At 55.0% G+C, this 27930-nt stretch overlaps 11 protein-coding genes across 11 annotated transcripts; 10 read left to right on the forward strand and 1 right to left on the reverse strand.

Annotated features, from left to right (window-relative positions):
* Positions 1 to 896: 896 nt before the first annotated feature.
* BO95DRAFT_41785 (uncharacterized protein) lies at positions 897 to 1934 on the forward strand. Its single transcript, XM_025584433.1, has one exon. The coding sequence runs from the start codon at positions 1108 to 1110 to the stop codon at positions 1666 to 1668; it is 561 nt and encodes a 186-aa protein (XP_025436231.1). The 5' UTR covers positions 897 to 1107; the 3' UTR covers positions 1669 to 1934.
* Positions 1935 to 5433: 3499 nt separating this feature from the next.
* On the forward strand, positions 5434 to 6192 carry BO95DRAFT_41829 (uncharacterized protein). The gene has a single exon (XM_025584452.1). It carries the CDS (start codon positions 5807 to 5809, stop codon positions 6098 to 6100), a length of 294 nt encoding a protein of 97 aa, XP_025436232.1. The 5' UTR covers positions 5434 to 5806; the 3' UTR covers positions 6101 to 6192.
* Positions 6193 to 6285: 93 nt separating this feature from the next.
* On the reverse strand, positions 6286 to 7578 carry BO95DRAFT_437339 (alpha/beta hydrolase; the record flags this gene model as incomplete). Its single annotated transcript, XM_025585272.1, has 2 exons — positions 6286 to 7117; positions 7172 to 7578. 2 exons carry the CDS (start codon positions 7576 to 7578, stop codon positions 6286 to 6288), a joined length of 1239 nt encoding a protein of 412 aa, XP_025436233.1.
* Positions 7579 to 9460: 1882 nt separating this feature from the next.
* On the forward strand, positions 9461 to 11539 carry BO95DRAFT_41840 (glycoside hydrolase family 7 protein). Its single transcript, XM_025584455.1, has 3 exons — positions 9461 to 10104; positions 10161 to 10547; positions 10609 to 11539. The coding sequence occupies exons 1-3, from the start codon at positions 9889 to 9891 to the stop codon at positions 11356 to 11358; spliced, it is 1353 nt and encodes a 450-aa protein (XP_025436234.1). The 5' UTR covers positions 9461 to 9888; the 3' UTR covers positions 11359 to 11539.
* Positions 11540 to 12274: 735 nt separating this feature from the next.
* BO95DRAFT_448504 (WD40 repeat domain-containing protein) lies at positions 12275 to 13887 on the forward strand. The gene is made up of 2 exons (XM_025587862.1): positions 12275 to 12723; positions 12834 to 13887. Exons 1-2 carry the CDS (start codon positions 12365 to 12367, stop codon positions 13732 to 13734), a joined length of 1260 nt encoding a protein of 419 aa, XP_025436235.1. The 5' UTR covers positions 12275 to 12364; the 3' UTR covers positions 13735 to 13887.
* A 756-nt stretch (positions 13888 to 14643) lies between these two features.
* BO95DRAFT_448506 (maleylacetate reductase) lies at positions 14644 to 16103 on the forward strand. The gene is made up of 2 exons (XM_025587863.1): positions 14644 to 15397; positions 15478 to 16103. Exons 1-2 carry the CDS (start codon positions 14872 to 14874, stop codon positions 16023 to 16025), a joined length of 1074 nt encoding a protein of 357 aa, XP_025436236.1. The 5' UTR covers positions 14644 to 14871; the 3' UTR covers positions 16026 to 16103.
* Positions 16104 to 16313: 210 nt separating this feature from the next.
* Positions 16314 to 18083, forward strand: BO95DRAFT_448508 (2-(3-amino-3-carboxypropyl)histidine synthase subunit 1/2). Its single transcript, XM_025587864.1, has one exon. The coding sequence runs from the start codon at positions 16380 to 16382 to the stop codon at positions 18075 to 18077; it is 1698 nt and encodes a 565-aa protein (XP_025436237.1). The 5' UTR covers positions 16314 to 16379; the 3' UTR covers positions 18078 to 18083.
* A 551-nt stretch (positions 18084 to 18634) lies between these two features.
* On the forward strand, positions 18635 to 22046 carry BO95DRAFT_448509 (uncharacterized protein). Its single transcript, XM_025587865.1, has one exon. It carries the CDS (start codon positions 19125 to 19127, stop codon positions 21690 to 21692), a length of 2568 nt encoding a protein of 855 aa, XP_025436238.1. The 5' UTR covers positions 18635 to 19124; the 3' UTR covers positions 21693 to 22046.
* On the forward strand, positions 21988 to 23601 carry BO95DRAFT_41917 (NudC domain-containing protein). The gene is made up of 4 exons (XM_025584483.1): positions 21988 to 22300; positions 22370 to 22619; positions 22709 to 23030; positions 23113 to 23601. The coding sequence occupies exons 2-4, from the start codon at positions 22383 to 22385 to the stop codon at positions 23142 to 23144; spliced, it is 591 nt and encodes a 196-aa protein (XP_025436239.1). The 5' UTR covers positions 21988 to 22300; positions 22370 to 22382; the 3' UTR covers positions 23145 to 23601.
* On the forward strand, positions 23262 to 25148 carry BO95DRAFT_41890 (Zn(II)2Cys6 transcription factor domain-containing protein). Its single transcript, XM_025584472.1, has 3 exons — positions 23262 to 23630; positions 23681 to 24004; positions 24121 to 25148. The coding sequence occupies exons 1-3, from the start codon at positions 23496 to 23498 to the stop codon at positions 24880 to 24882; spliced, it is 1221 nt and encodes a 406-aa protein (XP_025436240.1). The 5' UTR covers positions 23262 to 23495; the 3' UTR covers positions 24883 to 25148.
* Positions 25149 to 25475: 327 nt separating this feature from the next.
* On the forward strand, positions 25476 to 27198 carry BO95DRAFT_457961 (general substrate transporter; the record flags this gene model as incomplete). Its single annotated transcript, XM_025588511.1, has 3 exons — positions 25476 to 25523; positions 25554 to 25999; positions 26073 to 27198. 3 exons carry the CDS (start codon positions 25476 to 25478, stop codon positions 27196 to 27198), a joined length of 1620 nt encoding a protein of 539 aa, XP_025436241.1.
* Positions 27199 to 27930: the final 732 nt, after the last annotated feature.

The following is a 27930-nucleotide window of genomic DNA, read 5'->3' on the forward strand; positions in this document are numbered from 1 at the left end:
ACTTCACTACGATAGCTATCTTTCGGCTCTCTCAAATGCCCCTTAGCAGCCAATCAGACAAAGGTATGAATGATAGCAGCATCCCCCGTGTCACGAGCTTCCAGGTATACAAACCAGCTCGGAGAGACTACTGCGTAGGAAAATTTTGTGTCTCTCGACTTGGTATCTGGAAAGGGCACCAGATAGGTCTCAAAGACTCTGCGATAACACTCTTGTGCTCGATGCTTGCATTGAATCGTTGCCACTTCAAGCGTCAGAGCCCAGAGCCCGCGGCCTCGAGCGAGACCGCCCCTCCATCGCAACAACAACCATAATACTCACCTAGATAGTAGAACTAATGCACGGTGCTCTGCCATCCCACACAACCTCTCATATACAGCTCCGGCTTGGGCGAGAAGTCCCTCAAAAGCAGTGATTAGATCCAGCCCGATAACTGGAGCGATCTGCAGAGCATCGACGTCTAGCGACAGTGCCTTGCTTTAGTTGTCGACCATCCAGAATTGCAATTCTGCATGCATCTGCAGTATGCAGCGGATATCCATGGGATCAGGAACGGGCTGCATGCATCCACAGCCCGGATTCTGCAAGATAAACCTGTTGCTGGAGGGGTGCGTTGGGTCGATTGCATGCACCCATTTCCAGCCTTCAGGCCTATATCCGAGGATAGCCGATTGACGACATGCATGGCATAATGAAAAGCTAGCTCTGAGGGGCAAGCTCCTTCTTGGTTTCGAGCGAAGCTCTGCAATCGAGTCAGACGGTCTCTGGTCTGTGCTGGGAAGGACAGGAGCTACGCCAACCCTCCCGTTGCCTTATCAGTTGCCTTGCATCGTTTTACAGGCCCCACCCTTGTGACCGTATCCTTCTAGTAAGGTGTTGCTCGTCGGCTCCGACCATGTGGGCACAGGCATTCTAGATTTATGATTCAGATGTGGGGCAAGGATAGGGATCTACGCGTGTGGTTTGAGTCACGATAGGCTTCTTTGCGTCGCAGTGTAAAATTTTCTCAATAGTCAAATGCCGAAGTCGTGGACGTGCGGACGTTGACAGCCTTGTTACCCTGAAATCAGGCTAAGTTTCCTCAATCGAGTGAACTTCGACAACTGGATGCATGCTTGTCTCTGCATGACAAATGAAACTCCTGCCTTGGCTTGCAGCTTGCTTGAAACCACCCGCGAACATGGATCACGCGCCTTGAAATGTCGAAACGATCAGGTGAGAGCCCATGCCTTATCTCATGCGTCTCCACGATCAGGAACACCTGATGGGACGGCAAAAGCCGTTATCGCATTCTTGGGTATCTCACACGAGAAGCGTGGGGTTGAGCCAGCCATGCTGCACTCGAGACCCACTGGCTCATCAGACGAGCCTACTGCGCATTTTGAGTCGCTGACAGCATCGGAAGCCTGCAGATATCACATCAATGTCATCAATTGCATTTCTCCACCAGATGTCCAGCACATGCTACCCATCGTACCATGGGTTTCTGCAGACCGCATCACGCACCGGCCCAGAATCACAATGCGCTCCATCATGTTGGAGTGGCATTCGGTCGAGAGAGCGCATTCCTGCTGCATTGCATTTGCATGGATGTTCCCGTGTTGCATGCTCGCAATGCTTTCTATGGACCCAATGGTTCTGATATGGCGTACGCGTGCTGACAGCTGAGACATGCGCTAGCGTAGCGCCATCGAGGTCCACTCTTGGGGTTGTATCTCTGGGCCTAGCGAACAATGACCAGGTATGTCGGGCTGACAAGACATTTTTCATAGCCTTCAAGGGTCAGGCATCAGCGCATTCGTCCATTGTGGCTCCCTCCAAAGACAGTAAGAAGAAGCGAAAGTGTTTCGCGCTCGTGGATAAGCAGATGTGATGCACTAAAAGGCAAGCCCCGCCGTTCATAGAATGTCGTGAGGATTTATGTGCGTATTCAAGACTGTTAGCTCCACTTGAGAGTTGTCTCGAACCATTTAAGGGTCCAGGGATGGCTGGTGAACGGTGATCAGTGCTAATCAATTCTCAGCCGGATGAACCCGCGAGTCATCACGTATTCCACATTCTTTAAACAGGAACCGATACGAAGTCGACGTATATCGGAAGTCGGACCTCTTCGCTTGGAGATGTCTGTGTAACGTGTCTAAGCCTCCCCAACTTTAGCAGAGGCTGAGTACTCATTCTTCGCTTCTTGAGAACCTTGTTCATTAAGGGGGGTGCTGGTGGCTAGTCGGACACTCGGAGGTTGAAGGGGGCGCGGCCTCGGGAAATAAACCTATTATTTCCTCCTACAAATTAGACCTGTTTGTAGGCTCAGAAAAAGGGAGGTAAATCATTGCCTAAAGTGTAGGCCGTGGGTGCATGCCTGACGGGAAAAGGAGAAGATGCAAAGGGCGGACAGGCAGCAACAAAAATGAGGTACGGAGTACTCCGTACAAAGAATCACGAGCAGCCGTCTTAGACCTGCATGCACTGAAAGAACTCATCAGTGTTGGCGTCATCTCGTCCCTGTCGGTTGACGTATAGACCTTTGCGCGGCTGTTTCATCTACCCTGCTGCGCATGTAGGCGGGAGTGACGACTACTTGTCATGCTCATTTGGTGGCGGTTGAAAGGGGCCGCGTGAAAAAGGAACGGAAGAGCCCAGGGTGGAATGCTTTTTGCGGATTTAAAAAAGCAAAAGCGCGATGCATAGGTAGTCAATGGGAGAGAAATGCAGGAGAAATAATCATCCTCCCGAAGTCCGGTTACGCCGTTTCATACGCTCTCATTGGGACAAGATCGACGAGGCGCGGTCCTAGAGCCGACAAGCGCCAGAGTTGGTGTGATGTGTGCTAAATTGAGTTGACTGAAGATTGCGTTCTCAACTCCAAGAGCCATGCGATGAATCCAGCCCCTGGCGAGCAGTCGCTCCTTACCGTTGAAGGTCCATATGTTGCTTTCGGCACGGCAGCTGCCATTCTCCGGCTCGGTTCGTAACATGGCAGCGTGGTTCCGTACACGCGAGGTGATCCGAGTGATTTGTAGCATCGCCAAGCTCGCAGACCATTTTTTGAAGTCTTCAGCTGGCTTTGACTAATCGTAGAATCCTCAAGCTTCCCTCGATCACCCTCACAGCAGATAGTAGCTGGTATGATCTCTCAATCTCACCGAGTGAACAACACACATGAATTCAAGGTTTAGTTAGGCTAGTGGGGACCGCCAGATTCCTGCCAAGGAAAGCTCAGACCAGTTGATTATGATGTTGGTGGATCATCGCTAAGAGAGATAAGGTTGCCAGAGCTTAGGCCAAGCATGCCTTGCAAGGGAAAGCAATCGTCTCGACGCAGATACTAAGCTCGATTAAACAGACAAGGCGTACGGTAATGGCCTTGTAAGACAGGCAGCACAGGGGTATTGTCTGCGTCCAATTCTCTCTAGGCAGGGGAATCGTCGAACTTGGTAACAAAGACCATGAGCTTGTTTAGTTTCGGGTTGAGGATAGCAACCCGCTTCAAGGGCAAGCAATGCATCGATCAATCTCTCGGAGCTGCGTCCGAGATAGTCCATATCCCCGCGTTATGTTTCTCGCAGAGCACGGAGACTATTGATTCCGACACCTGCCCGCGGAAAAAGCAGCAAGGGGTGACCGTAACCGGAGCGAGCGTATTCAGGGGGGTGAGAGATAAACACAAAAGAAAACCACCCGGAGGAAGTTAGTGGTGGAAAAAAGCCTGTTGCAAGCCCCTTTCGGCTCCCGTACCCGAAAGCCCTGAGTTTATCCAATTTTGTGCTGTGCACTAGCATAAATAACGCCTTTGCGACGCGAACCCAACGTTGTGGTAACCCCATGCTCAGGAGGCAGCCAGGATCGCTGCCGTTCACCAATAAGGTACAATGTGCTCTGTCCATTGGTGCAGGGTTCAGCTCGTGAGAAATCCATAGTTCGCCATTATTTGCTGTATTTGCTGTAGTCATATCGGGCACCGGGATTTGCAGCCAATTATAGAACTGCCAATTGCTTTTTTGGCGGTCCACCTCAGCACATTTCTCGCGTGATCCCGTCGTAGAAATCCCCTTTTTGACCACCAGACTGGAATGAACAGCCGTACTTTGAGGCGTACACGCACTGTCCGGCGGCAGCAAGCTAGGGTAGAACGAGGCTTAGCTTTGAAGACTCCCATTCCGGCGCAGCACACAATCAATCGTAAAATTTCAGGAGCAACGCTTAGCCAGGGTCGTGATGTCAGCATAACTGGATTCCCTCACAAGGAGGAATGCAGAAAAAAATCGACAAGATCAAAGGTGATCAGTAGCCAAGCCAAAAGACAGATAGTTCCGAATTTTCAGCCGACCGAAGAGAGGGCAAAGCTGAGAGTAGCCATACTCGTCGACTTTCTCTAACCTATAGGCATTGTGGTAGAATGTCGTTTAGCTACGCCTGCACCCTGAGTCATTGTCATCTGCCAGGTCGTGCCAAATGTACGTACGTACATACGTTGTCGCCAATGCAATGATACCGTTATTCTGTCGGAGGCACAGGGGCCGTTAGCTTACGACGTAGCTAATCGTGGCTGAATAAGGTTAAGGCCGAAAACAAGGTAGGAGTAAGGTGGGAGGTGCAGCAGCGTGAGAGAGCCAGGGCGAAAAGCACTGACGCTGCCATCCCCTGGGGCAGTGCGTGATTACTCTGATGGGATCGACCCCGTTTTGACCAGATCGGTGGGTCACAGCCGATTCGCAGAGATCTCAATCCCTGATCCCTTTTCACTTCGGTGTAAGTCGTGTGATCCCTGGTCTCAGATTGCGCTCGAGACCATGACATTGATGGCATCTGCGTCAGTACGGGGCGGTCCCTGGCTCCACAAGGCCTAGATTCATGACACAACCCTCTCAAGCGGAGTGCGAGAATCGCATGTCGAGGTTTCAGCCCTTCCGACCCCCTGCCCGGATGCCTTGGACAGCCAATAACAAGCGCTGTTGACTGGCCGTCATGACCAGCATAGCATCTGAGTATGCATGCTGAATGATCAGTTACTCCCTCATTCGGTTCATGTGCCCGATGTGCGCCATGCTGACGATCGTTCATAGGTTCCCCGGAGTACGCCTATCGAGCTCAACCATGCAGAATCCGACTCATGCGTCTATCCTCCCTAAGCTGACTCGGTAATCATTTCCCTAGACGCTGGGGACAACCCGAGCTCTCCTTGTTTTACTATCGTCTAGTTGGACGCAGCAGCTCGACAGATCTCGATCGAAAACTTTAGCTACCATTCGTGGCACATAGGGAGGGACACAAACGGTAACTCCGGGTCCTTCCTTGAACTCCCAGGCCGTTCAAAACCGGTTTGCCTTGCTCGTGGTGAAATCACAAGTCGCTTGCGAGAGACGAACCGAAGATCTCTATCTTCCTATGTCACACAAGTTACGTTGCGCAAGGCCTCCTCTTTCCATCTTCACACGTTTTTGTGGCTGTAATCTCACCACTTTCGGTCCCGGGCCGTTGTATCCCAGCTTGCGCCAAAGTCATCCTGGTCTATTTTTGTTTCACATTCTCTGTTTCACTCGTCAGCGTCAGTAAAGCTTGATGCTTGGTAGTCTCGTTGGGTATATAAAGGCAGATTTCGACCGTCCTTGCTTGATATCATCAGCATCAGCAAACCCCACAAACCTACCTCTACCACAACACTTATATCCACACATCACAGTTCATTGACTGAACGACTTGCCTCGCCTTGAGTACCTGCAAACTATTCCAAGATACCCTTAAGCTGCGACCTTCTATATCTCACATCTGTCACCGCCGAGATCAACCCTATAACAGGCAATCAGCAATGTCTTCCGAAAACAAGCAAACACAAAAGTTAGTCATTCATGTCACTCTTGTTGCTCTGCCCATGCTGACAGCTGTCAATAGAACTGGCAACGGAGTCAGCAACAGTCTCAGCGCTGAGAATCTGAGCCGCATTCCGGATGGCACCAGCGGAGGTATAGTGGAGCGCTTCACGCAGTCCCCAGCAGCGGACGAGCCATACTTTGCGCGAGCACGAATGCATGATCGCTCCGAGCACGCGTCACGGCTCTCGAGCCAGCTCGAAGCGACAGAAAAGGTTCTGGGGAAACGATAGAGATGCTTGATCGCAGGTCACAGTATTATGCGAATATTTGAAACGTGAGCATGTATGAATAGCAGGAAGGATTGTCTATGTACAGAGTCTATTAGAGATCTTGTTCATGGCAGGGCGCTGCAGAACAGCATATATCGGGAAGATGAGAGAGACATGTCGGGGTCATCATAATAGGGCCATTCCCTTCAGATATTTTCATTTGTCGAAGCATTGAGCTGCAGAAATTCCATCATGTATTGAGCCACATCATCGTACTTTGTGCTTGGAAACTCATGACCCGCATCGTATGACTTAAAGCTCGCGAGGCCTTGTAGTGCTGCAGTGGCATCGGGCACGAGATCGTCTTTCACAATGACTGCGTCGTGCTCACCATACATGATGAGAACCTTGTCATGAGGAAGACCGGGAATTGCATCCGAGCCGGCCTTCTTCCCCGCGGCAAGCCAGTCTCCCAGCTGCTTCCATACTTTCAGTTGGCGCTGCTGCAGAATGGGCCCAAAACGCATGCTGGACATGAAGGCATGCACAAAACCGGGATGCTCATCCACCTGCCACTTGACTGTGCTAGGGACATTCACATGTGGGTAAGCCCGAGACAATCGCTGTACCTCCGTCGCACCCTGATCGGGAAGTTCTTCGACCAACGCATCTTCTGCGCTGAGCTTCTTGTTCGCAGGCTTGGATGTCAACGGACCTGCGCGTAGGCGACGGCGGACGAAGAACTTCAGTAGTTTCTCTGGTATCCAGTCGTGCGAGTAGAGCAGCTGGGATTGGAAGCTGATCCGAGAATCACGAATCAAACCAGCAGGCGCAAGGAGAACCAGCGAGGAAATAGCCTGAGGATGGAAAGCCGCAAAATTCGCCGCGATACCGCCGCCGAGTGAGTAGCCGACCAGGCAGAGATCCCCAGGCTTCTTGAAGATAGGCGACGAGTTGATGGCAGACCAAATCTGCCGATTCCACAATGTGCCATCCTGTGGCAGATCTGAGGGACAATCGGAATAGCCTCTTCCGAAACTAGAGGCGCCTGTTAGTAATCCTTATTGTGGCGCCGTTCGGCAGTTCACCTACAGATCGAAAAGCATTACACGGCACCCTCGATCGACCAGGGCATGGGCCAACCCGCCTAATGCAATACAAGGGGTCGTAATGCCGTGGATCAGAAGGACCCTGGGGCCTTCCTCCGGGCCCCACTCATATACACGCATTGAGCCACCAAAGCTGGTGGGAACATCCCGGGCCCCGGGAAGAACGTCGATAGGCAGAGGAAGTTCGCGGTTTTCCGCATCCGACAAGGCCTTAACCTTGTCCAGAGGGGAACGATAGACATTCCCCTCCGGCTGAGAGTCCGATAGAAACGAGCGCAGAATAAAAGCCGCAGTCAACGAGGCCCCTGTCGCGGCCAGGAGGGGAAGTTGGCTGCGGTGGCTTGCCAAGAAATCGGAGAGTGAGTCGACGGTCTGATTGTACCAAGCCATGTCTCTTGTCTATGAATGATGTCTATAATATAATCCAAAACTACAAGAAAGAAGAATGCAAGAGATGGCTAAAAGTGGAAAAAGAAATGCAGACTGAATAGAATGGAAACCGAGCAAGAACAAGAAGGTAAGAAGTTGGCAGACATCACGGGCAAGGATGTCAACCACTTGTTGGCCTTGGACCGACTATTCCTCTTCGGGCCAAAGGATTTTGTCACCGGGACTCCGATAAGAGATAAGCCAAGTCATGTGCCATCCACAGCCGAGGCTTCTTCCCTTCCACAGGCATCAAACAGCAGTCAATGTCTCTTCATAGTCATTAGAGCAGACAAATCTCTACGGAATACTCAATCAAGCTATGTTGAGAAGAAGAAACAGTGGTCTTTGTTCTTACCTGGAAGTTGTCATGTGAGACATCTTCTCGTTAGTATCTGTCGACCCACTCATGATCGATATAATATATCCCCAGACCGAAGCATAGGTACCCTAGCCAAGGACCATCTAGAGGCTGAATCGGACGACAGGGATGGCTCAATGCCGATAAATCATCAAATCACTCCAGGCAATCATGACCCAGGAAAGAAGAAAATCATGTGGAGGATACCCGGACCGACAATACCCATGCACAGTACCATGAGGGTACACCATCCTAGTCAACATGTGAGGTATCAACGTTCGCCAAGGCCTTCTTCCTGTCCATGCGCGTGGGTAAAACCAATTTGCCAAGGCTCAAAAGTCATGAGATCCGAGGGCTCTGTGCATGAGGATGTACACCAGCTTGGCAACATGCACAGCAACAGGCAACAAAGACATTGCCGAAGAAGCGCTCTCCATAGAGAATAAGACCAGTCAGCAGCAGCCTCAACAAACCTTTGAACCCCCGTCTCGACAAAAACGCGGAGATTACCTCCGTGTACTCCTGAAAAGGGCATTCCCGGCTAAATGGAGATGACTACCCACTTAAACTGGACAGCCGTTGGACGGCTTCTAGCCATAACCGGGAAGCGATCTGCAAGGTACAGCGCCATGGCTTATGCCGGCTCCCTACTATTTGGCTTGATATACCGAGAAAAATATGTGCCTCTGCCTCGGAACCATCCCCACATTAGCCGCTGTCAAAATGAGCTTCAACAAGATCAGGAAATGAAGGGATGAAAGCGGCTACAGAAACAAGTTGTTGTCTGCTGGTTCTCCGACATCGGGCGATGCATCACACCGCCATGAAACATCAAAGTGTCTGATGCCAACCCGCGGCCGCCCCTCTAGTCTACTGTGGAGAAGCTTTGATGCGAATTAAGTGAGATGAGGTGGAATGAGAAAGTGTCCAATCAGAATCGATGCTCCTATCGGCTTTGATCGGAGCCAAAGGCGCCCCCCGCTCAGCCACCTGCAACAAGGATGCTATGCCCAAGCCAAAGGTCGAGGTCATTGATGGAATCTCAGTTCTCCGCATTCCGACGATCGACAAGGTCAAAGTGAATACTGAACATAATGAATTAATTGATTAGGGTCATCGATGCAGGAGGGACCGGTCGACGCCCAACCAACGCCACATCTGCCACATCGCCGTTCGTATAATGATTAATCGAACATCAATCCAATCACTTTGGTAACACTCAGAATACAGTTGAGACAGTTAATTCGACCCATAGCCTTGCTATTGAGCTTTTTACAACTAACCTCGGACTGAAGCTTTCTACTTTCGTTTCACGAGGAAAACAAACGATCGCTTCTTTCAGTAGAGTGCTGTTTTCAAAGTGAAACCAACCTGAGACTAAGCCCGCTCCAGAGACGAAGAATCATGGTATCAATCCTTCTGGCCTAAAACTCCGCATCCGATGCGGCATGAACAGCTAGCCAGCTTGTATAGCAGGATCGAACTCGCAGAACCAGGACATTGCAGGTGACTGAAATAGCTCGGAGTAATCTCCGGCATTGCAATCTTGAAACCCTGTGGATCAAGAAGGCCAGGTCTAAGTCAATTGAATTCAACAACACACGGTACTTGCCGCCTTTGGATCCACTTTCCGGACATGGCGAGGCGCTCACTGCCTTTCTATGAGACGGAGGTAGTTCTTGCTGCACGAAATAGGAAAGCAACTATATTCCGAAACATTCTCTCGACGGTATAGCGGTCCGTTGTACCGTTGCGAGACAGTTTTGGCCTTTAGCACTATTCAAGGATGATGGCTTCCAGCGACCAACAGAGGTATAAAAGGCAAGAAATTCCCAGTCGAGTCAGTTCAACATCTCTGCAGGACAGACAATCAAACACAACCAACAATCGACTAAGCGAAGTATCCGAGAACAATGTATCAACGCGCCTTGCTCTTCTCTGCGCTCTGGAGCGCAGCTCGCGCTCAACAGGCCGGAACCTCGACTGCGGAGACTCATCCTGCTTTGACCTGGCAGAAGTGTACTGCTGCTGGCAGCTGCACAGAGCAGAGTGCTTCCGTGGTCATTGATTCCAATTGGCGCTGGGTTCACTCTGTGGAAGGCTACACAAACTGCTACACTGGGAACACTGTAAGTCGTGTGAAAGCACTAGCTCTGTTACAGCAATTGACTGACACGCTCCGCAGTGGGATGCCACTTTGTGTCCCGATGATGAGACCTGTGCTTCGAACTGTGCTCTGGATGGCGCCGACTATGAAGGCACCTATGGAGTCACCACCAGCGGTGATACATTGACGCTTAAGTTCGTCACCGGGTCCAATGTCGGCTCGCGTCTCTACCTCATGGACACCAGCGATGAGAAGTACCAGACATTCGACCTCTTGGACGCCGAGTTTACCTTCGATGTCGACGTGTCCAATCTCCCCTGTGGACTAAACGGAGCCTTGTACTTCACCGCCATGGACGCCGACGGTGGAGTGTCCCGATTCCCGACCAACAAAGCCGGTGCCAAATATGGAACAGGATACTGCGATTCCCAGTGCCCGCGGGATCTGAAGTTCATTGACGGACAGGTCAGTATCAGTTACCCACTGGGCTACCGCCTCAAACCAGGCTGACGTTAGATGAAACCAGGCAAATGTGGAAGGTTGGACCCCCTCAACCAGCAACTCCAACTCCGGGGTCGGCAACCACGGCTCCTGCTGCCCGGAGATGGACATCTGGGAAGCGAACAAGATTTCAACTGCATTCACTCCGCACCCCTGCGACTCAGCCACCCAGGTAATGTGCGAGGGCGACGCCTGCGGCGGAACCTACTCCTCCAGCCGTTACGCGGGCACCTGCGACCCCGACGGGTGCGACTTCAACACCTACCGTATGGGCAACGAGACCTTCTTCGGCCCCGGGCAGACCGTCGATTCCAACTCGAAGATGACGGTCGTCACCCAGTTCATCAAGGGCAGCTCGGGCTCCCTGTCCGAGATCCGCCGCTACTACGTGCAGAACGGCAACGTGATTGCCAACGCCGCGTCCGACATCAGCGGCGTCTCCGGCAACTCGATCACCTCCGACTTCTGCACGGCTCAAAAGACGGCCTTTGGAGACGAGGACATTTTCGGCGACCACGGTGGACTCACCAAGATGGGCGACGCCCTCTCGTCCATGGTCCTCATCATGAGCTTGTGGGACGACTCCTACTCCAGCATGGAGTGGCTGGATAGCCACTACCCCACCAACGCGACGGTGACCGACCCCGGTGTTGCCCGCGGCACTTGCGAGACCGGCGAGGGTGACCCCAAGACGGTTGAGGCGGCGCACCCCGACGCTTCCGTCACCTTCTCCAACATCAAGTTCGGCCCGATCAACTCGACCTTCAGCGCTTAGATGCCGGACCTCGAGTCGAGTGTCGAGTGAGCTCAGCGGCGAACACATCGGGCCGGCTCCTGATGTGAGGCAAAACAGTCCTACCCTGGCCAACGAGAATGTCGCCCAGTACATGGCTACTTTTACATCTCCTTTGCGGTTTCTCCGTTCGTTTCTGCTCATTGTTCTTCCGTGACTTTTCTGAATTTGATCTTCTCTTGGATTCTGTATATACATAAAAGGAAAAAGAATTATCCAGGGTAAAAGACTAAGGCCAAATCGAAGTATAGCGTGTAGCAGGAGGATTTCGGGCAGGAACCTTGCTCATAGGATCATCATAGTCCGCATCCTGTCACGACAACTCGCAATAGCCTGCTTTCGAAATGACTATTATTTTGATATGTGCGAGAAGAATTCAGAGGGATTATGCATGGAAGAGACAGGATGACATGAACACTCAGAACAGAGCCCAAATTCTGATTAAACTTGTCTACTTGACTCAAATTTGTAATATTCTCTGTACTGTTGAGGGCTGGGTCATACTGGATTAGAAGTGTGGACTGGAGACAATGGCGTAGACTGACCGGTCAGTCGGCACTATCAGAAGCAATTAAATCCGTAGAGCTCTTCACCCATTGGAGCCTGAGCTGCTAGTCTCTTGGAGTTCGTAAATGTCAACTCAACCTGTTAGCTCCTATGGAGCGTTGCTCTGAAGTCAGAGTGGACTAGAAGTGAATCCTCGTACCCAGAAGCAAGAAGCTGTCTCGATACCCAGCGTCTAGTCCCGTGCCAATGCGCCCGCATTCACACGGCAGCGGCGATAAGCGGCTTATCAGCTGTCAAGCTACCGGAAGATTGACCGGAAGATCGGTCGGCCCGCCCCCATCAAAAGTCGGAGCTTGCGGCCGGCACCAGAGACAAATCTACTTGGGAGGTAGCTCTTTTGAAAAAAGGTCATAGAGGAAAGTCTATACGAGTGGGATAATTCAGGTCCATTGCCTCAATTGCCGACCCGTCCACACACAAAATGTTCGACACGGTCTGTACCTTGCCGCTGTCGGCAGATCTGTTCTCGCAGGCCATCCACCCAAACGAACCCATCGTCTCCGTTGGTCTTGCTACGGGCCATGTCCAGACCTACCGACTCCCCTCTGAGGAGGCGGACAGCGATGATGACGGGGCCTCGACGTCTTCGTCCCGCAACGGCAAGGGCCACATCGACACCATGTGGAGCACGAGACGACACAAGGGCAGCTGCCGGTGCTTGACTTTCGCGCTGGACGGCGAGACCCTGTACTCCGCTGGCACGGATGGGTTGGTCAAGGCCGCGAAGGCGGAGACCGGGATGGTGACGAACAAGATCGCGATCCCCACGTTAAAGGATGGGTAGGTGATCTTCTTCACGTCCCAATTGGGGCATCATGTGTCTCATGAGGTCAATTGATGCTCAATTGTCAGCGCAATTGCTAACGCAAGGCTTTGGGGCCACTATTCAGATCCGTCGACGCCCCCACCATTGTGAACGCTCTTTCGCCTCAAACCCTCCTCCTTGCCACCGACTCCAGCGCCCTTCATCTCTACGACCTCCGCACCCCGTTCTCCAAGGTCTCCGCCAAGCCGCAACAAACGCACCACCCCCACGACGACTACGTTTCCTCGGTCACCCCGCTCCCCGCGTCCGATACCAGTACCTCTGGGTTCAGCAAGCAATGGGTGACCACGGGTGGCACGACGCTGGCCGTGACGGATCTCCGTCGGGGCGTGCTCGTGCGCAGTGAGGATCAGGAGGAGGAGCTGATCAGCTCGGTGTACATCGGCGGGCTGGCCACAAGCGGGACGAGCCGCGGCGAGAAAGTGGTGGTGGGTGGCTCCAACGGCGTGCTGACGCTGTGGGAGAAGGGTGCCTGGGACGACCAGGACGAGCGCATCTACGTCCAGCCCCGCACCGGTGGCGCCGACTCGCTGGAGACGCTGACGGTCGTGCCGGAGGAGCTTGGCAAGGGAAAGATGGTCGCCGTGGGTATGGGTGGCGGTGCGGTCAAGTTCGTCCGGATCGGCAACAACAAGGTCATCTCGGAGGTCGTGCACGACGAGACGGAAGGCGTGATCGGCTTGGGATTCGACGTCGAGGGGCGCATGGTCAGTGGTGGCGGTCAGGTCGTCAAGGTCTGGCATGAGGCGGTCGGGTCCAGCGGCGCGAATGGATCCCACCTGGGCGACAAGCGCATGTACGGCGACAGTGATGATAGCGATGATGATGACGACGTTGACAGTGATGCGGGATCCGGCGATGATAGCGAGGAAGAGAGACCCCGCGCGGTGCAGCACAAGAAGCGCAAGAAGGGCAAGGGAGCCAAGGGAGGACAGCAGATCATGGCCTTTGCCGATATGGACTAAGTGATACCCCCGCCCACCAGAAAGATGGTACTGTACGGTGACATCGAGTGGACAAATGAAATATAGCGATGCTCGCCTCAATGACCCCAAGTAGGTCGCGAGGATGCTATATAGCAGAGAGACCAAGTATACAACGCTTTAATATGAATTAAGCTATCTTTCCAAGGGTCTACGCTGCTTAGCGGTCGACTCGGCTAAGGTCAGGCCTAGTCCTTTAGCTCCATAAGCGCTACTTTTAGCGTGTGCGCGATACTAACGACTGCCCGCACGGCTGCATTCGGGAAAGGAGAAAGGCATAACATACGGTACATTAGCAACGTCTGCATTTCTGCTGGTTCACGCGGTGTCAAAGATGGATGACCGGCTGAGGAGAAGGGTTTACAAGTATGGTGTCTCCAACTTGGCAGTGGTGATGTGAATGTATGCACTGAATAGACATTCGGGGTGGTGAAGAATGATAAAGCAGCTGTGGGGGAAGACTGCAATGGGCGCAGACTAGCGGCAGCGATACTGGCTTTCCGAATCAATGGATCGTGGCTACGGTTGTTGCTCCTCAGATGCGTATAGATTAAGCGTCAGTGCTTGACATGAGGATGTCGAGAGTGCACCGTCTGTCTGGCGCGGCCTGCCACGGGATAATTCCTTGCCGATATCGGCAATCCATCGTTGTCTTGTTCATTCCTTTCCACTCGTGTATAAGCATGATTTAATTAGAAGAAGGGTCAACAACAGTTGCAGTATTCATAGTTGCATGCCTTGTTGATGTTGATGTAGCAGTCAACAAGATAATCAATTCTCTCGAGAAATTGTGTAGAGTATGGAGGTACGGAATCGATAGCGGGCGAATTGCCGAAGCCCTCCACCTTCGGCGCGGGTGCAACCCACGGCAGAAAGCCTTTGCCTTAACCGCCCCAATGGCTTCATGACGTTGACGACGGAAGTGGTGGGGTGTGGGGAAAATACCTTTATTATTCATGATGATCAAGCTTCGGATATCTCCCTGAGACTCGGATCCAGGCACATCTTACTAGACTATTTATATCTATCAGGATCACCCCCGAACCCTCTCATCTCTTCCCCGCTATCTTGCAATCCCAATAAACCTGCGCACCATCCACCTCCAAACCTCCACTCACCATGGATGCTTTCGAATACAATTCCAACCCCGGCCGTGTCATCTTCGGCAGCGGCACGCTCCAGAAGCTCCCGGATGAGGTTGCTCGGTTGAATGTGAAGGCCCCCTTGGTGCTTTCGACCCCCCACCAAGTCAGCCAAGCCGAGAGCGTCAAGGCCGTCCTCAACGGCCATGTCGCGGGCATCTTCACCGAGGCCACCATGCACACCCCGACCCACATCACCGACCAGGCACTGGAATACGCAAACGCGCAGGGCGCGGACGCCGTCATCTCCGTCGGCGGTGGTAGCACCATTGGCCTCGGAAAGGCCATCAGCATCCGCACCGGACTGCCGCACATCTGCATTCCCACGACCTACGCCGGCAGTGAGATGACTCCGATCCTGGGCGAGACCGCCGACGGTCTGAAGAAGACTCGCTCCGATCCCAAGATCCTGCCGGGCACGGTCATCTACGATGTGGACCTGACCATGACCCTGCCTGTCGCCATGAGTGCCACGAGTGGTGTGAATGCCATCGCGCACGCTGGTGAGTGTCCAACCCTTTCCGCCCCCCCCCAAATTGATTTTTAGAATCTGGATGCTGATTTAGAACCCGTGACACGACAGTGGAGGCGCTCTACGCTCGGAACACCAACCCCGTCATCAACCTGATGGCCCTGGAGGGCACCCGTGCGCTGGCCTCCGCCCTGCCGGAGATCGTGGAGGACCCCAGCTCCCCATCGGCGCGCTCGTCCGCCCTCTACGGCGCCTGGCTGTGTGGTACGTGCCTGGGCAGCGTTGGCATGTCCATCCATCACAAGCTCTGCCACACCCTGGGCGGGAGCTTCAACTTGCCCCATGCGGAGACCCACACCGCGGTCCTACCGCACGCCATCTCGTACAATGCGCCCAAGATCCCCGAGGCCATGAAGAAGCTGGCCGAGGCCCTTCCGGAGAGCAACGGGGACGCCATCCATGGCCTCAATGTGTTGCTGTCCAAGCTCAAGGTCAAGCGCGGCCTCAAGGATTTCGGCATGAAGGAGGAGGATATCGACAAGGCTGCGGACATTGCGGTCAGCAACCCGTACTGGAATCCGCGCGAGATCGAGCGGGAGCCCATTCGTGAGCTGATCCGGCGTGTGTGGGCTGGTGAGCCGGCCCGGGCGGATTTGTAGATGGATAAGGTATCTTTCTGTATATATTTGTCATTACAAGCAAATTAAGGGTAGGCATGAGACGGCCATTGAATCCAGGTTCTATCTATGCAATTATGATTGACTTGTAAAGAATTGTGGTGAGAATGGTTTGTTGCTTTAATTCTACTTCGTATGTATGGCACCACAACCAAGTAATCCTCATGAGTGCCATTGGCTCCCCTGCGGATGGCGGGGTGAAAGTGGGGTGGAAATCCGTTGGATTTTCCTCGCAGTCAAAAATTCCGCCCAATTTCCCTCCCCACCACCTTCATCAACACCATCCTCAATTGCCAGCCCTGGGCTGCTCACGATTCTGCGAATCACCGCTCTATAATGCCCCTCACCAAGGCTAACGATATGGAGGCAGCCCCCGTCCTCTCCACTCCGGATGATCGCATCCTGGAATCCACCGACCCGGTTGCGTCTCAGGAACCGAATCGCACGCTCTCCGATGAGGAGCTCTCGATTACCTATGACATCGAACGCACGCTGAAAGAGATCCGCCGGGCACGGTATAAGCGCATTGCGCTCCAATTTCCGGATGACATGCTCCCTGATGCACCCCGGGTGTTTCAACTCCTCAGCCGCGGTCTGGACGTGACCGATGCCCCCCCTCAACCACACAGCAACGGGCGAAGCAGCACCGACGGTGCCGAACAGCTAGCGGACTCGGTTGGCCAGCTCCAGGTCGATGCGACTCCCGCGCCTGCCCCGAAACTATACATTCTGGCGGATACCTCCTACGGTACATGCTGCGTGGACGAGGTGGCCGCGGAGCATGTGGATGCGGACGTTGTCGTGCACTACGGCCGGTCGTGTCTGTCCCCGACAGCCAGGCTGCCGGTCATCTACGTTTTCACACAAAAGCCTCTGCCTCTCGAGCCCCTCGTTCGCGCATTCAAGGAGACCTACCCTGACCCTGAAACCAAGGCCATTCTGGCGGCGGATGTGACCTACTCGAACCATGTCCCGACCGTCTACTCGCGTCTCGTCGAGGAGGGCTACACCAACCTGTTCGCCACGGATATCGTCCACAACCCTTCCTCCGCTATCCCCAACCGCACCGTCCCGGAATCGGTCCAAGAGACTCCGGAGTCACTTTCTGACTGGCAACTCTTCCACATTTCCGACCCACCCACGGCCCTACTCCTGACCCTTGCGTCTCGCGTCGCCGCCATCCATATCTATCCCACCGATGACGTGACAAAGGAGATTGTGAAGCCGTTACCCGCGTCCACGGCGGCTGCCCTGCGTCGCCGGTATGCCATCTTGACCTCCCTCAACACCGTGCCCATCTTCGGCATCCTCGTCAACACGCTGAGCGTGAAGAACTACCTCCACATCGTGGAGCATGTGCGTGATCGGATTGCGGCCGCCGGAAAGAAGAGCTACCTGTTTGTGGTGGGCAAGCTCAACGCGGCCAAGGTGGCCAACTTCAGCGAGATCGGCGGATGGGTGGTCATCGGATGCTGGGAAAGCTCTCTGGTCGATAGCAAGGATTTCTGGAAGCCGGTGATTACTCCATCGGAGCTGGAGCTCACGCTCCAGGGCGATACCGAGCGGGTGTGGACCGGAGCCTGGCGGAGTGACTTCCAGAGCGTCCTCGATCAATTAAAGGCAGAGGCGGAGAATGCGGACCCCGCGGCGGACGAGGAAGGCGAGATGTCGGAACCCGAGTCCGCACCACCGGAATTCGACCTGCGCACCGGTCGGTATGTCTCGCACTCCCGCCCCATGCGGAATGCTGCACCCCGCGTTTCCGCTTCCTCAGCAGAGGAGGCCATATCGGCCGCTAGTGGGCCCTCGGCCGCGCGCGCCTTGGCCAGGCGAGCCAAGGGCGATATTGCCATGATCGGCGGGACGTTCTCGCCCGGGGCGGAATTCCTGCAATCCCAACGGACGTGGAAAGGTCTGGGAAGTGATTTTGACATTCAATACGAGGAAGATGCGCCGGATAGCACGCTGGTGGTAGAAGGGCGTAAGGGAATCGCAAGGGGGTATACGGTGGGCGAGGATGGTGATCGACACTAGGATAGATGATAGACTTCTTGTGCCCTGGGCGGTGCATCCAAATCAAGTTTTCTTGTTGACTGATCGTTTAACTGGGCCGGTAGACAATGCAGATCTGACTGGTCAAGCGTGCTTTCATGCCTTATTGCTCCTAGCGGCCCAAAAAGAGATGTTGGGTGAGGTAAGTTGCAAGTTGACTAGTCAAAGTCAGGTAAGTTATGGAGTACCGGTAGTCTACGGATAGTTGAAGATTCAATAAAGGCGGGAGAGTTCAATCACTAAGTTACTGAAAGAATCATGACCATGCTGAGGGAATAATAGTTTCCCTATCCCTTTTTAGGCTTTTTTTTTCTCACCCTCCTTTCATCCCTCCCCCTCCTCAAGGTATTATTATTCTTCTCTCTGATTATCATCCGACCTCAGCAAAATCCGCATCATCATGCCAGTCGATAGCATTTCCAATTCAGGCTCGTGATGGTCGAAGCGACCTATCACATGATGCTGGGCCGGGCAGATCCCGGCAGCCGTCGTTGGATTTTGTCCCAATCCCCAATCTGAGGTGAGTTGGCAAAGCCACACACACACACATACCCACCACACCCACATTCACTCACTTACTCACTTATCCATCACCATCACCTCACCTCACCTCACCTCACCTCACTCTCGTTTCCCTTCTTCTCTTTCTCCAATTACACCCTTTCCCCCATATAAAAAAACCCTGTTGCGGTCTTCTTCATCGGTTTCCCTGCCTGCTTGGTCTTTTCTCCCTTGGTAGACCTCCCTCATATGATGTTCAGCCTTGGGATGTAAACCCGTCCTCCTTGCGCATAGTCGCCCTCTTTATTCCCCTTATGATGGGCGCTCATACCCGCATTCTCCGCCGTGCTCGCGATCCCGCGACACTCTACCCTCCGACTCAGTCCCGGACTCAATCCATTGACCAAGACATTCAACACATAGAAAAAGATCAAGCTGGAATTTCGGCCGCAGCGCCGTCGTAACAGACCGACAGACCGACATACTCCGGTAGCGCCCTCCGTATCACTCTCACTATCGACGATAACGATGGACGCGGAGAAGAACAACACCGCCGGCCCGAGCCAGCAAGTGCTGGTGGAATCCGCGCTGGAGCAGTCGGACATCCACGCCCAACACTCTTTATCAACTTTCGAAAGAGTCCTCACCACTCATGCGCCCATCCTCGAATCCCTCCTTCTGCAGACCCCCACCGACTCTATTCTCTCGCTCTATCACACTTCCCGCTACCTCCGCTCCTTTCTCCGCTCATACCCAACAGCATGGAAGTACCTTTCGTTCCGGCTCCTTTATCCCTCAGGCACGCCTCCCCCGATTCGCGTGGTCCTCACCGGTTCCTCGGAGGCAGTGGTGCCCCGTCAGTCGCGACCGTACGCTCTCGATCAGCTGCTGATGAATGTGGTGCTTCCGTTCAGCCCGTGTTTGCGCAGCCTGGAGTTGGATAACACGGCGGTCTCGGGTCAGATCCTTATCTCCACAGTCCTTCATGCTCGACGGGAGACACTGGAGCATCTCTCTGTTCGGGGGTGCAAGAACGTGTCACTCAAGTATCACATTATTCCTTACTTGACCATGTTTGGTCTCCAGTACGACGTGAACATGGAACGGAATATCGGTAGCTCTCCTGCCACCAAACACCTCGCTCTCAAAAGTCTATACACCTACCGATGTCGCCACCACCGCCGTCGCCCCTACCTCACGTCATCGCTGTCGCGAAAGGATTCGGATTCCGAGCCCACACATGAGCTGGTCAACCTCTGCCACAAGCTGGGCATCTGGACGGATACGGCGTGGTGCTCGACCCCGGCCGGGCGGTGCTTCCGCAGAAGAGGGTACGTGTCGATGCGGATTCCCCAGGGTTCGGCCGAGGTCTGGGTCGTCTTTGATCGGCTGTGGAGGTCGAAGAACTGGATCGGACCGATCGACTCGGGTAACAGGCCAGCTCAGCGTGACGGCAAGCTGTGGGAGCACAATGAGACGGGCTATTGCGGCGAACCGCTGGGGACGGGCGAGATTGGTGATCTCGGTGACGGCAAGATGAAACCGGCGCATCTGCGTCAAAGTCACGCGCAATTTGTCCAGAACATCCGCTGTGATAACTGCTGCGAAGTGATCCCGGAGCGGTGCGAGCAATGCAGCATCTTGATGCACTGCGTCGGATGTCGAAAGACTCTGTGTGCTAGCTGTGCATACGATCGGCCTTACATTGCTGGTCATTTGGAGCCCTCCTCGACCAAGGAGTCGAATCCGTTCTGGTGGGCCCCTGGCGCAACAGTTTCGCCGTGTTCGATGCAAGACCCAGTGGAACTCACGGATCATGAGCCACTCACCACCAACCCCACCGCTTCCGCCGCTTATCCGGCCCTCAAGCTGCACTGGTGCTGCACGGAACCCATTTTCTCCGGCGGAGGCGGGATCAGTATCGGCACTTCCAATCGGGACGTTGATCAAGTGCGCGCGGTGCCTTTACCCAGGGGACAAGGCTGGGAGGACCTCGAGATCTCGGCTCAGGAATGGAGCAAGACGTTCCCGCGCGACGCTTACGGGGACCCACGCAAGCCGGATTACACCCTCGAGACGGGACACATCGCCATGATGAAGTGGCTGCTGGGTCCGCCTAACCGACAACCCACGGCTTGTCCCCGGAACTTGTGCCAGGATTGCTACGACACGCCGCAGTGGAAGGTGCATTGCAAGAGCTGCTCGAAGCCGTTGTGCATTGAGCATGATCTTCGCGGTCTACGGCTGAGGATTTGTGGCTACCGGGACTTGACGCTGGAGAAGATGGCGATCCAAAACCACGCTGCATCAGGCTCTCGCGGCTACCTGGCCCCGCACATGGCCTATCCCCACTCCGTCCCTGAGTTCGAGTTACCGTTCCGGACCCAGCGGGTGATCGACTCCACGACGAGCAGCTTCACCGAGGACCACGGTGAGGGGGCCGGGGAGGTGCGCAGTCGCGCTCTGCCCGAACCCCCGGGACCGGCTTCGCTGATCCATCGCCGCTCCCGAAGTCTGTCCCTGTCCAACTCCAACCGATCGCGATCGTCCTCCCCATCTTCCATCTACTGTGACTCGCCGTCCGAGCAGCTCCGATGGCAAGGCTGCCAATCCTTCTTCTGCCCGCAGTACCGTGCCGTCGGCGACCAACGCCAGCGGTGCGCCAGCGTGCTCCGCGAATGCACGAGTTGCGCCGTCTACGTGTGCCAGGACTGCGTGAAGGCCAACCCACCCTGCAAATGCTCCTTCTGCGAAGTCAACTACATCTGCCCAAACTGCGTCAAGGTACGCGAACGCGAGGGGACCTGCCGCCGGTCGGCAGAGGAGAAGGCCCGCCGCGAGCAGAAGTGGAAGGAAGACATGCGTATGCTCGAGGGGATCCTAGAGGCGAAGCTGGCGAACGCGACCGCCGAGTATGCGGGCCAGTTCTTCGGGTTCTTGGAAGGTGGTGAAGTTAGTAGTAGCGCGGCGGCGGAGGTGGAATCCGATGTGCCGCATCCGGAACCGAGCTCGACGAGTTTCGACCCGAGCGACCTGCACGGCCTCCATGAAGTCGATCTTTTCGGAGAAGAGATTCTAACGGATAGTACGGAATGACGAGGATGATACGGGGATCCATTTCAATGGCGTTCAATGGGATATGTGGGAGCATTTTCAGCTTTCTTATCTTCCTTAGCATTTGTGCGAAACCAAAATCTTACATTCTTGGGTGGGATGGGGGGAAGAGATGGAAAATGGTAATCTTGTTGTGTTGATGGCATCTTAGTGGGTATGCAGTCATGATGCGCAGGAAGCATGGAGACTGTTTAGTTGGGGGAGTGTTTGCCATGGGTAGGGTAGGTTGTTGCGAGGGATTCGGGACATACGCAAAGCATATAGGGCATAATGATCTTTGTGACGCTGTCATATCTTCAACATTTAGCAGAGCCAATATTCCACTTTTTCTTGGACTTAATCGAGAGAGTATGGGACCTCTTGCGTACATATTCATCGAACGGTACGATAGTTAGTAGTACTTGCAGTACCAGACCAACAGCAACCAAACCCCAATAAGCTCTCGACCCAAAAACCCAAGCCCCGCAACGGACGGAAGCTACTCGAACCGCCGCCGCAGCACCGCTCCACCATCGAATATTCCCCCGCAGCCCTCTTCTTTTCTCCAACGTCCTCACCCACTCCGATCCCCAGCAATTTGTTGCGGTACAGTACGGACCTATCCTCCCATCCAACCCCTTAGCATAACGTCAACACTAACACCCCTCCCAAATACCCAGAAGCCAGAAGACAATGTCGGAACAAGAACCCACCCCCGCCGACCTCGCCGCGCGCGAAGCCGAGGAACACGCCCGCAAGGCCGCCGAACAGGCCGAGCAGGCCCAGCTCCCCTACAAATGGACGCAGACCATCCGCGACGTCGAGGTCACTATCCCCGTGCCGGGCCACCTGCGCGGCCGCGATCTGGATGTCGTGCTCACCAAGACCAAGATCAAGGTGGCGGTTCGGGGGCAGGAGGCTATTATTGAGGTTTGTCCTTTCGCCCCCGTACCAGGGAGGGTTTATCTACAGTCCTGGCTCAGGGATTAGATGCTAACTAATTCCCCCCACAAACGCAGGGCACCTTCCCCCACCCGATCGTCGTGGACGAAAGCTCGTGGACGCTGGAGACGACCGCGCACCCGCCGGGCAAGGAGGTGGCCGTGCACCTGGACAAGGTCAACAAGGTGGAGTGGTGGCCGCATGTGGTGACGGGGGCGCCCAAGATCGACGTCAGCAAGATCACGCCCGAGTCGTCCTCGCTGAGCGACCTGGACGGCGAGACGCGCGCCATGGTCGAGAAGATGATGTACGATCAGCGCCAGAAGGAGACCGGGGGCTTGACCAGCGATGAGCAGAAGAAGATGGATATTCTGAAGAAGTTCCAGGCCGAACATCCCGGTTAGTTTTGCCTTTCTTGGGGGGCACCTTGGATGTAGGTTGGGGGATAGTGGAGGGGAATTGTTTTGCTAATGGTTTGCAGAGATGGATTTCTCGAATGCGCAGATTGGTTGAGTTTGGGGTGAGGGGGGCGGAGTGAGGGTGATGTGTATGAAGTAATGAATGCATGCGTTGGTGATGTTTGAGTCTTGTGCGCTGTACGCTGTACGCTGTACGCTGTACGCTGTACTCCGTACTGTGGTTGCATTGGAGTTTTAAGAAATGATGCATAAGAATGATGGTGATGGATTGAATACGAGGGTGCTTCTTCGGGACTAGCGTGTCAGCCTTACTGTGTGTCGATGGCTTCCATCTCGGGCTTGTCTTCCCCTCATTGTTCCCTATCCCCATGTTGCAAGGTTTCTGAATCGAACCAGCAGGTTGATCAGGCTCAGCTATTCTTAGTCATAGTCATGATCATTCACCATGTCTCTCCCCGCAGGTCAGGGAATCCTCCACCTCCAACTCCCCTCCTCCCAACCGGAACGCATCTATCATGCCCGCCGCGCGCATCGGAAATCCCGCAATGGATGCTCCAAGTGTAAACAACGCCGAGTCAAGGTACACCAACCCCTCTTTGCCCAGTACCAGCCTTTTTCTAAGGATCGCAGTGTGACGAATCGAAACCCCACTGCCTCCGCTGCCAGAAGCTCAACCTGGACTGTAGCTATGAACCCAGCAGCAGCAGCAGCAGCACGGACCCCGAGAAAAGAATGACCCGGTTCCTGACCAGCTCGCCGGACTCCAAAGCATACAATCTAGCCCAAAAAGCCGTAGGCACCCAGCTCCACGACCTCCTGCAGCTACCGCAGGGAGCCTCGCCCTCTATCCGCGTCGAGGCCCTGCATCACTTTTATGGTCTCTCCGACCCGGCCCTCGGGCCACAAGCCCCGCAAGCCGAGTACCAAAGACGGGTGATCCAGCTCGGATTCGAGGTACGAGCCTCTCCCCCTACCCTACCTATCCACCCTCTTGCCCTATCCCCTGCACCCCCCGCTTTCCCCAGACCAACCAAGCCCACCCCCAATCGCTAAACAATGGGTATTAACAGTCCCCCTACCTAATGCACGCGATTATCGCCTTCGCAACCTCCCACCTCCGCTACACAACCCCCACCAAACACCGCCCCTACGCCCTGACCGAAACCTACCACTGGCAACAAGCCATCACGCAGTACTTACAGCAACTTGCCACCATCGGCCCGCATAACATGGACGGCCTTTTCGGGGCGTGCCTGCTCCTAACGGTGCGCTCCTTCGAACTCGACCGCTACGACCCGCACGGCTCCTTTGTTTTCGCCACATCCCCGAAACACACCGCCACCGCGCTGACCTGGCTCACCCTGCAGGTGGGGCTGCGGCGGCTGCTGGAGGCCACCGTCCCCTGGCAGCGGGGGAGTATGTGGTGGGAGGTGTTCATGGCGTCCGCGGCGCAGTATCGCGGGGTGTTTGACGTCGACGAGAGCAATGTTTCTGAAAAGGTGGCGGCGGGGTGGGGGCTCGATCCCGGGCTGGCGGGTCTCTGCGGCATCCATGCGGGCAGCAACCCCGCCAATAATGTGTATTACGAGCCGGTGCGGATGCTGAGTGGGTTGGTGCAGCTACCCAGGGGCATTCGGAGCTTCGGGGCGTATACCGGCTGGATGGGGCGGTTGGAGCCGGCGTTTTTTGAGAGGTTGGTCTGCAAGGAGGTTGCGGCGTTGGTGGTGTTGCGGCGGTGGTTGGAGTTGTTGGGGAGTGTGGATCTGTGGTGGATTGGGGTGAGGGTTAGGTCGGAGGTGCAGGCGATTAATTGGTTTCTTGGGGGAGGTTGAGTGCGTTGTTGATTGGGGGTTCATGGTCGGTCGATAGGGGTAGGCTTGTTGATGTGTTCAGATGTGGGATATGGGAAGGGAGGAGGGACAGGGAAGAGGACGGAGGACGTCTCGGGTGACTTTGGGGCTTCTATTTGCTTGTTGCACGACTGCATACACTGCGCGGTATATCTGCATCTGCATCCTCCGAATAGCCTGCCAAGTTCAAGGCTAGACCGCTCTACCCAGAGGCATAGGGGACGCCGAGGTTGTCTAGGCCCAGTCGACGGCCTTCAGACAACCCTGAGGTTTTATCTACAAGAATGTTGAAGGGGGTGCATCACCCACCCAGCTAAGAATGCGAGGGCACTGGATAGATCGTCAGCCTCAGATTGGCTACTCCCACGGTTTTGGACCCTTCCTTGTCACTGACAGACTACCACAAAAGACATGCGTGATATGTCTTAGCCCTTATCACTTGCGTGGCGGGTAAATCATTGAGGCATTATTCTCCTGCAGGGGGGAAGATGGGCTCGACCGCTTCCATACCCTCTCAAACTTTATGATATTTGATGCTGCACACCCCCATTCTACTCCCACCACACACCAAGGAAATGTCCAACCCCAAAACCCAACTGGGCCTCTCCCACTGGGAGAGCACAGTCACCACCGACTTGACAACCCCCTGTGAGGACACCGAAACTGACAAGCCATGGCAATGCTCGGTGGAGGCCGCCAAGGCCGCAAACGCCAGGGAGCACGCGATGTCCGTCACGCAGGCACTGAAGCTCTTCCCGTGGGCCGTCGTGTGGTCGCTCGTCCCCTCCATCGCCATCGTCATGGAGGGCTACGACACCATCCTCATCACCAGTTTCTTCGGCTACCCGGCCTTCCGGACGCAGTTCGGCGAAGAACACCCCGGCAAGGGATATCAGGTCGCCGGATCCTGGCAGTCAGCCCTCGGAGCGGCAGGGAACCTGGGGTGTATGATCGGCGCACTGATCAATGGCTATCTAATCGAGCGGTGGGGCTTCAAGCGGGTCTTTCTGCTGGCCCAGGTGCTGATGGGGGCTTTCATCTTCATTCCGTTTTTCGGCGACACTGCCGGAGTGCAAGTGGCGGGGCAGATTCTTTGTGGGTAGGTGATTTCTCACCTTTGGCTTCTTGCAATGGGGCTATGTGGTTCGGCCGAGCTGATCATCCTGCGGTAGACTCCCGTGGGGCATCTTTGCGACCCTTGGGCCGGCGTACAGTTCGGAGCTGTGTCCGATGGTGCTGCGGCCGTATCTGACGGCCTTCGTGAACGTGTCGTTCGTCATCGGCCAGCTGATCAGCGCCGGCGTGCTGCAGGGGCTGATCGATCTCCACAGCCAATGGTCGTATCGCATCCCCTTTGCCCTGCAGTGGGTGTGGCCGGTCCCGTTGTTCGTCTGCGGCTGCTTCATGCCCGAATCCCCGTGGTGGCACGTCCGGCGGGGCCAGTATGATGCCGCCGTGCAGATCGTCAACCGGCTCCTGGCCGACCCCGACCCCGAAACCGCTCACCAGACCGTTGCGCTGATGGTGTACACCAACCACTTGGAAAAAGAGATCAAGGAAGGGTCCTACCTGGACTGCTTCCGCGGGCCCAACGCCCGGCGCACGGAGATCGCCTGCATGGCGCTGGCCGGCCAGGTGTTCACCGGGCTGGTCTTTGCGTACTCGCCGACCTACTTCTTCGAGCAGGCGGGCATGAGCGACGACGAGTCGTACAAGCTCGGCCTCGGCGGCGCGGGGCTGGCCTTCGTGGGCACGACGGCGTCGGGTCTCGCCATGCATTTCTTCGGACGGCGCACGATGTATGTGGGCGGCATGGGGCTGATGAGCGTCTATCTTCTGGTGATCGGATGCCTGACGCCGGCAACGACCAGCAGCAGCCCGGCGGCGGCGGCGCTCTGGACCCAGTCCGTCCTCTGCATCGTCTGGATTTTCACCTTCTCGATGACGGTGGGCCCGATCGCGTGGGTGATCCCGCCCGAGGTCTCGTCCACGCGGCTGCGGTCGAAGACGGTGGTCCTGGCCCGGAATTCTTATTACATTGCGTGCGTGGTGGCCAATGGGCTGGAGCCGTCGATGGTGAACCCCACGGCCTGGAATTGGCGGGGATACACGGGGTTCTTCTGGTTTGGAACGGCTTTCTTGACGTTTCTGTGGAGTTACTTCCGGCTGCCGGAGACCAAGGGACGGACCTATGAGGAATTGGACGTCATGTTTGCCCGAGAAGTGCCGACGCGGCAGTTTGGGCAATATGAAGTGGATGCGTATGAGGGGGAGGATTCCGGGGGTGGTGTTGCTTAGCTTAGCGTAGGTGTTAGCGCTGCCAACTGGCAAGGCTGGAAGTGGGACGAAACTGCAGGACACAGACCAATCAACAGTGTGGGGAATCTGGATGCCTGGGATTTGAGGCTGAGGCTGTGTCAGCCAGCCTTTTGACTTCTTGATTTGACTGTCTGTCTTCCCATCAACCAGTCGAGGTGACACCGTGGACTGAGTTACTACTTAGTACCTACCTCGATTGTTTACGTTTACTTGTTGTGATCTGTTCAACTCGGTCGATTATATACCTGTCCAACTTACTCAGTCTCACCCCCGATTCCCCAGATACTGTCCTCCTCTCCCTCTCTATCGATAAGTTGGCACTTATCATCTTACCCACCGATAACGCGATAGCCCACCACCTGCACCTGCTGGAATCACCATCAATGTCCCCCCTCAGCGCCATCACCAGCTGGCTCTGCTGCATCCCAAGCCCAGATCCTAATCGTCCACCTCCACCTCCACCTCCACCTCCACCTTTACCTTCAGCCTCACCTCCACCATCGAACCACTACCGCGAAAACAACGAAGGCTACCTTCCACCCACCCCACCCCTCCCCGCCTACACCCCCCATCCACACACCCCAACCGAAAAGACCCTCGCCCTGCACCCTCGCCCATCCTCGTCATTATCATCATCATCAACCTCAACCTCCTGGAATGAGAAATCCGGTGCAGCAACCACATCGTCCCCCGCACCCGCACCCGAAGCAA

Source organism: Aspergillus brunneoviolaceus (genome assembly GCF_003184695.1).
Source record: "Aspergillus brunneoviolaceus CBS 621.78 unplaced genomic scaffold BO95scaffold_129, whole genome shotgun sequence".
Taxonomy (NCBI): Eukaryota; Fungi; Ascomycota; class Eurotiomycetes; order Eurotiales; family Aspergillaceae; genus Aspergillus; species Aspergillus brunneoviolaceus.

What these genes read in the sequence shown, in the direction of transcription:
- BO95DRAFT_41785 (XM_025584433.1), top strand. Translation starts at nt 1,108, where the DNA reads ATGCATGCTTGTCTCTGCATGACAAATGAAACTCCTGCCTTGGCTTGC.
- BO95DRAFT_41829 (XM_025584452.1), top strand. Translation starts at nt 5,807, where the DNA reads ATGTCTTCCGAAAACAAGCAAACACAAAAGTTAGTCATTCATGTCACT.
- BO95DRAFT_41840 (XM_025584455.1), top strand. Translation starts at nt 9,889, where the DNA reads ATGTATCAACGCGCCTTGCTCTTCTCTGCGCTCTGGAGCGCAGCTCGC. An exon ending in ACTGCTACACTGGGAACACT is followed by an intron (nt 10,105 to 10,160) that starts GTAAGTCGTGTG and finishes CACGCTCCGCAG; the next exon opens with TGGGATGCCACTTTGTGTCC. An exon ending in TGAAGTTCATTGACGGACAG is followed by an intron (nt 10,548 to 10,608) that starts GTCAGTATCAGT and finishes AGATGAAACCAG; the next exon opens with GCAAATGTGGAAGGTTGGAC.
- BO95DRAFT_448504 (XM_025587862.1), top strand. Translation starts at nt 12,365, where the DNA reads ATGTTCGACACGGTCTGTACCTTGCCGCTGTCGGCAGATCTGTTCTCG. An exon ending in ATCCCCACGTTAAAGGATGG is followed by an intron (nt 12,724 to 12,833) that starts GTAGGTGATCTT and finishes GCCACTATTCAG; the next exon opens with ATCCGTCGACGCCCCCACCA.
- BO95DRAFT_448506 (XM_025587863.1), top strand. Translation starts at nt 14,872, where the DNA reads ATGGATGCTTTCGAATACAATTCCAACCCCGGCCGTGTCATCTTCGGC. An exon ending in GAATGCCATCGCGCACGCTG is followed by an intron (nt 15,398 to 15,477) that starts GTGAGTGTCCAA and finishes GTGACACGACAG; the next exon opens with TGGAGGCGCTCTACGCTCGG.
- BO95DRAFT_448508 (XM_025587864.1), top strand. Translation starts at nt 16,380, where the DNA reads ATGCCCCTCACCAAGGCTAACGATATGGAGGCAGCCCCCGTCCTCTCC.
- BO95DRAFT_448509 (XM_025587865.1), top strand. Translation starts at nt 19,125, where the DNA reads ATGGACGCGGAGAAGAACAACACCGCCGGCCCGAGCCAGCAAGTGCTG.
- BO95DRAFT_41917 (XM_025584483.1), top strand. Translation starts at nt 22,383, where the DNA reads ATGTCGGAACAAGAACCCACCCCCGCCGACCTCGCCGCGCGCGAAGCC. An exon ending in GGCAGGAGGCTATTATTGAG is followed by an intron (nt 22,620 to 22,708) that starts GTTTGTCCTTTC and finishes CCACAAACGCAG; the next exon opens with GGCACCTTCCCCCACCCGAT. An exon ending in GTTCCAGGCCGAACATCCCG is followed by an intron (nt 23,031 to 23,112) that starts GTTAGTTTTGCC and finishes AATGGTTTGCAG; the next exon opens with AGATGGATTTCTCGAATGCG.
- BO95DRAFT_41890 (XM_025584472.1), top strand. Translation starts at nt 23,496, where the DNA reads ATGTCTCTCCCCGCAGGTCAGGGAATCCTCCACCTCCAACTCCCCTCC. An exon ending in GTAAACAACGCCGAGTCAAG is followed by an intron (nt 23,631 to 23,680) that starts GTACACCAACCC and finishes TAAGGATCGCAG; the next exon opens with TGTGACGAATCGAAACCCCA. An exon ending in TGATCCAGCTCGGATTCGAG is followed by an intron (nt 24,005 to 24,120) that starts GTACGAGCCTCT and finishes GGGTATTAACAG; the next exon opens with TCCCCCTACCTAATGCACGC.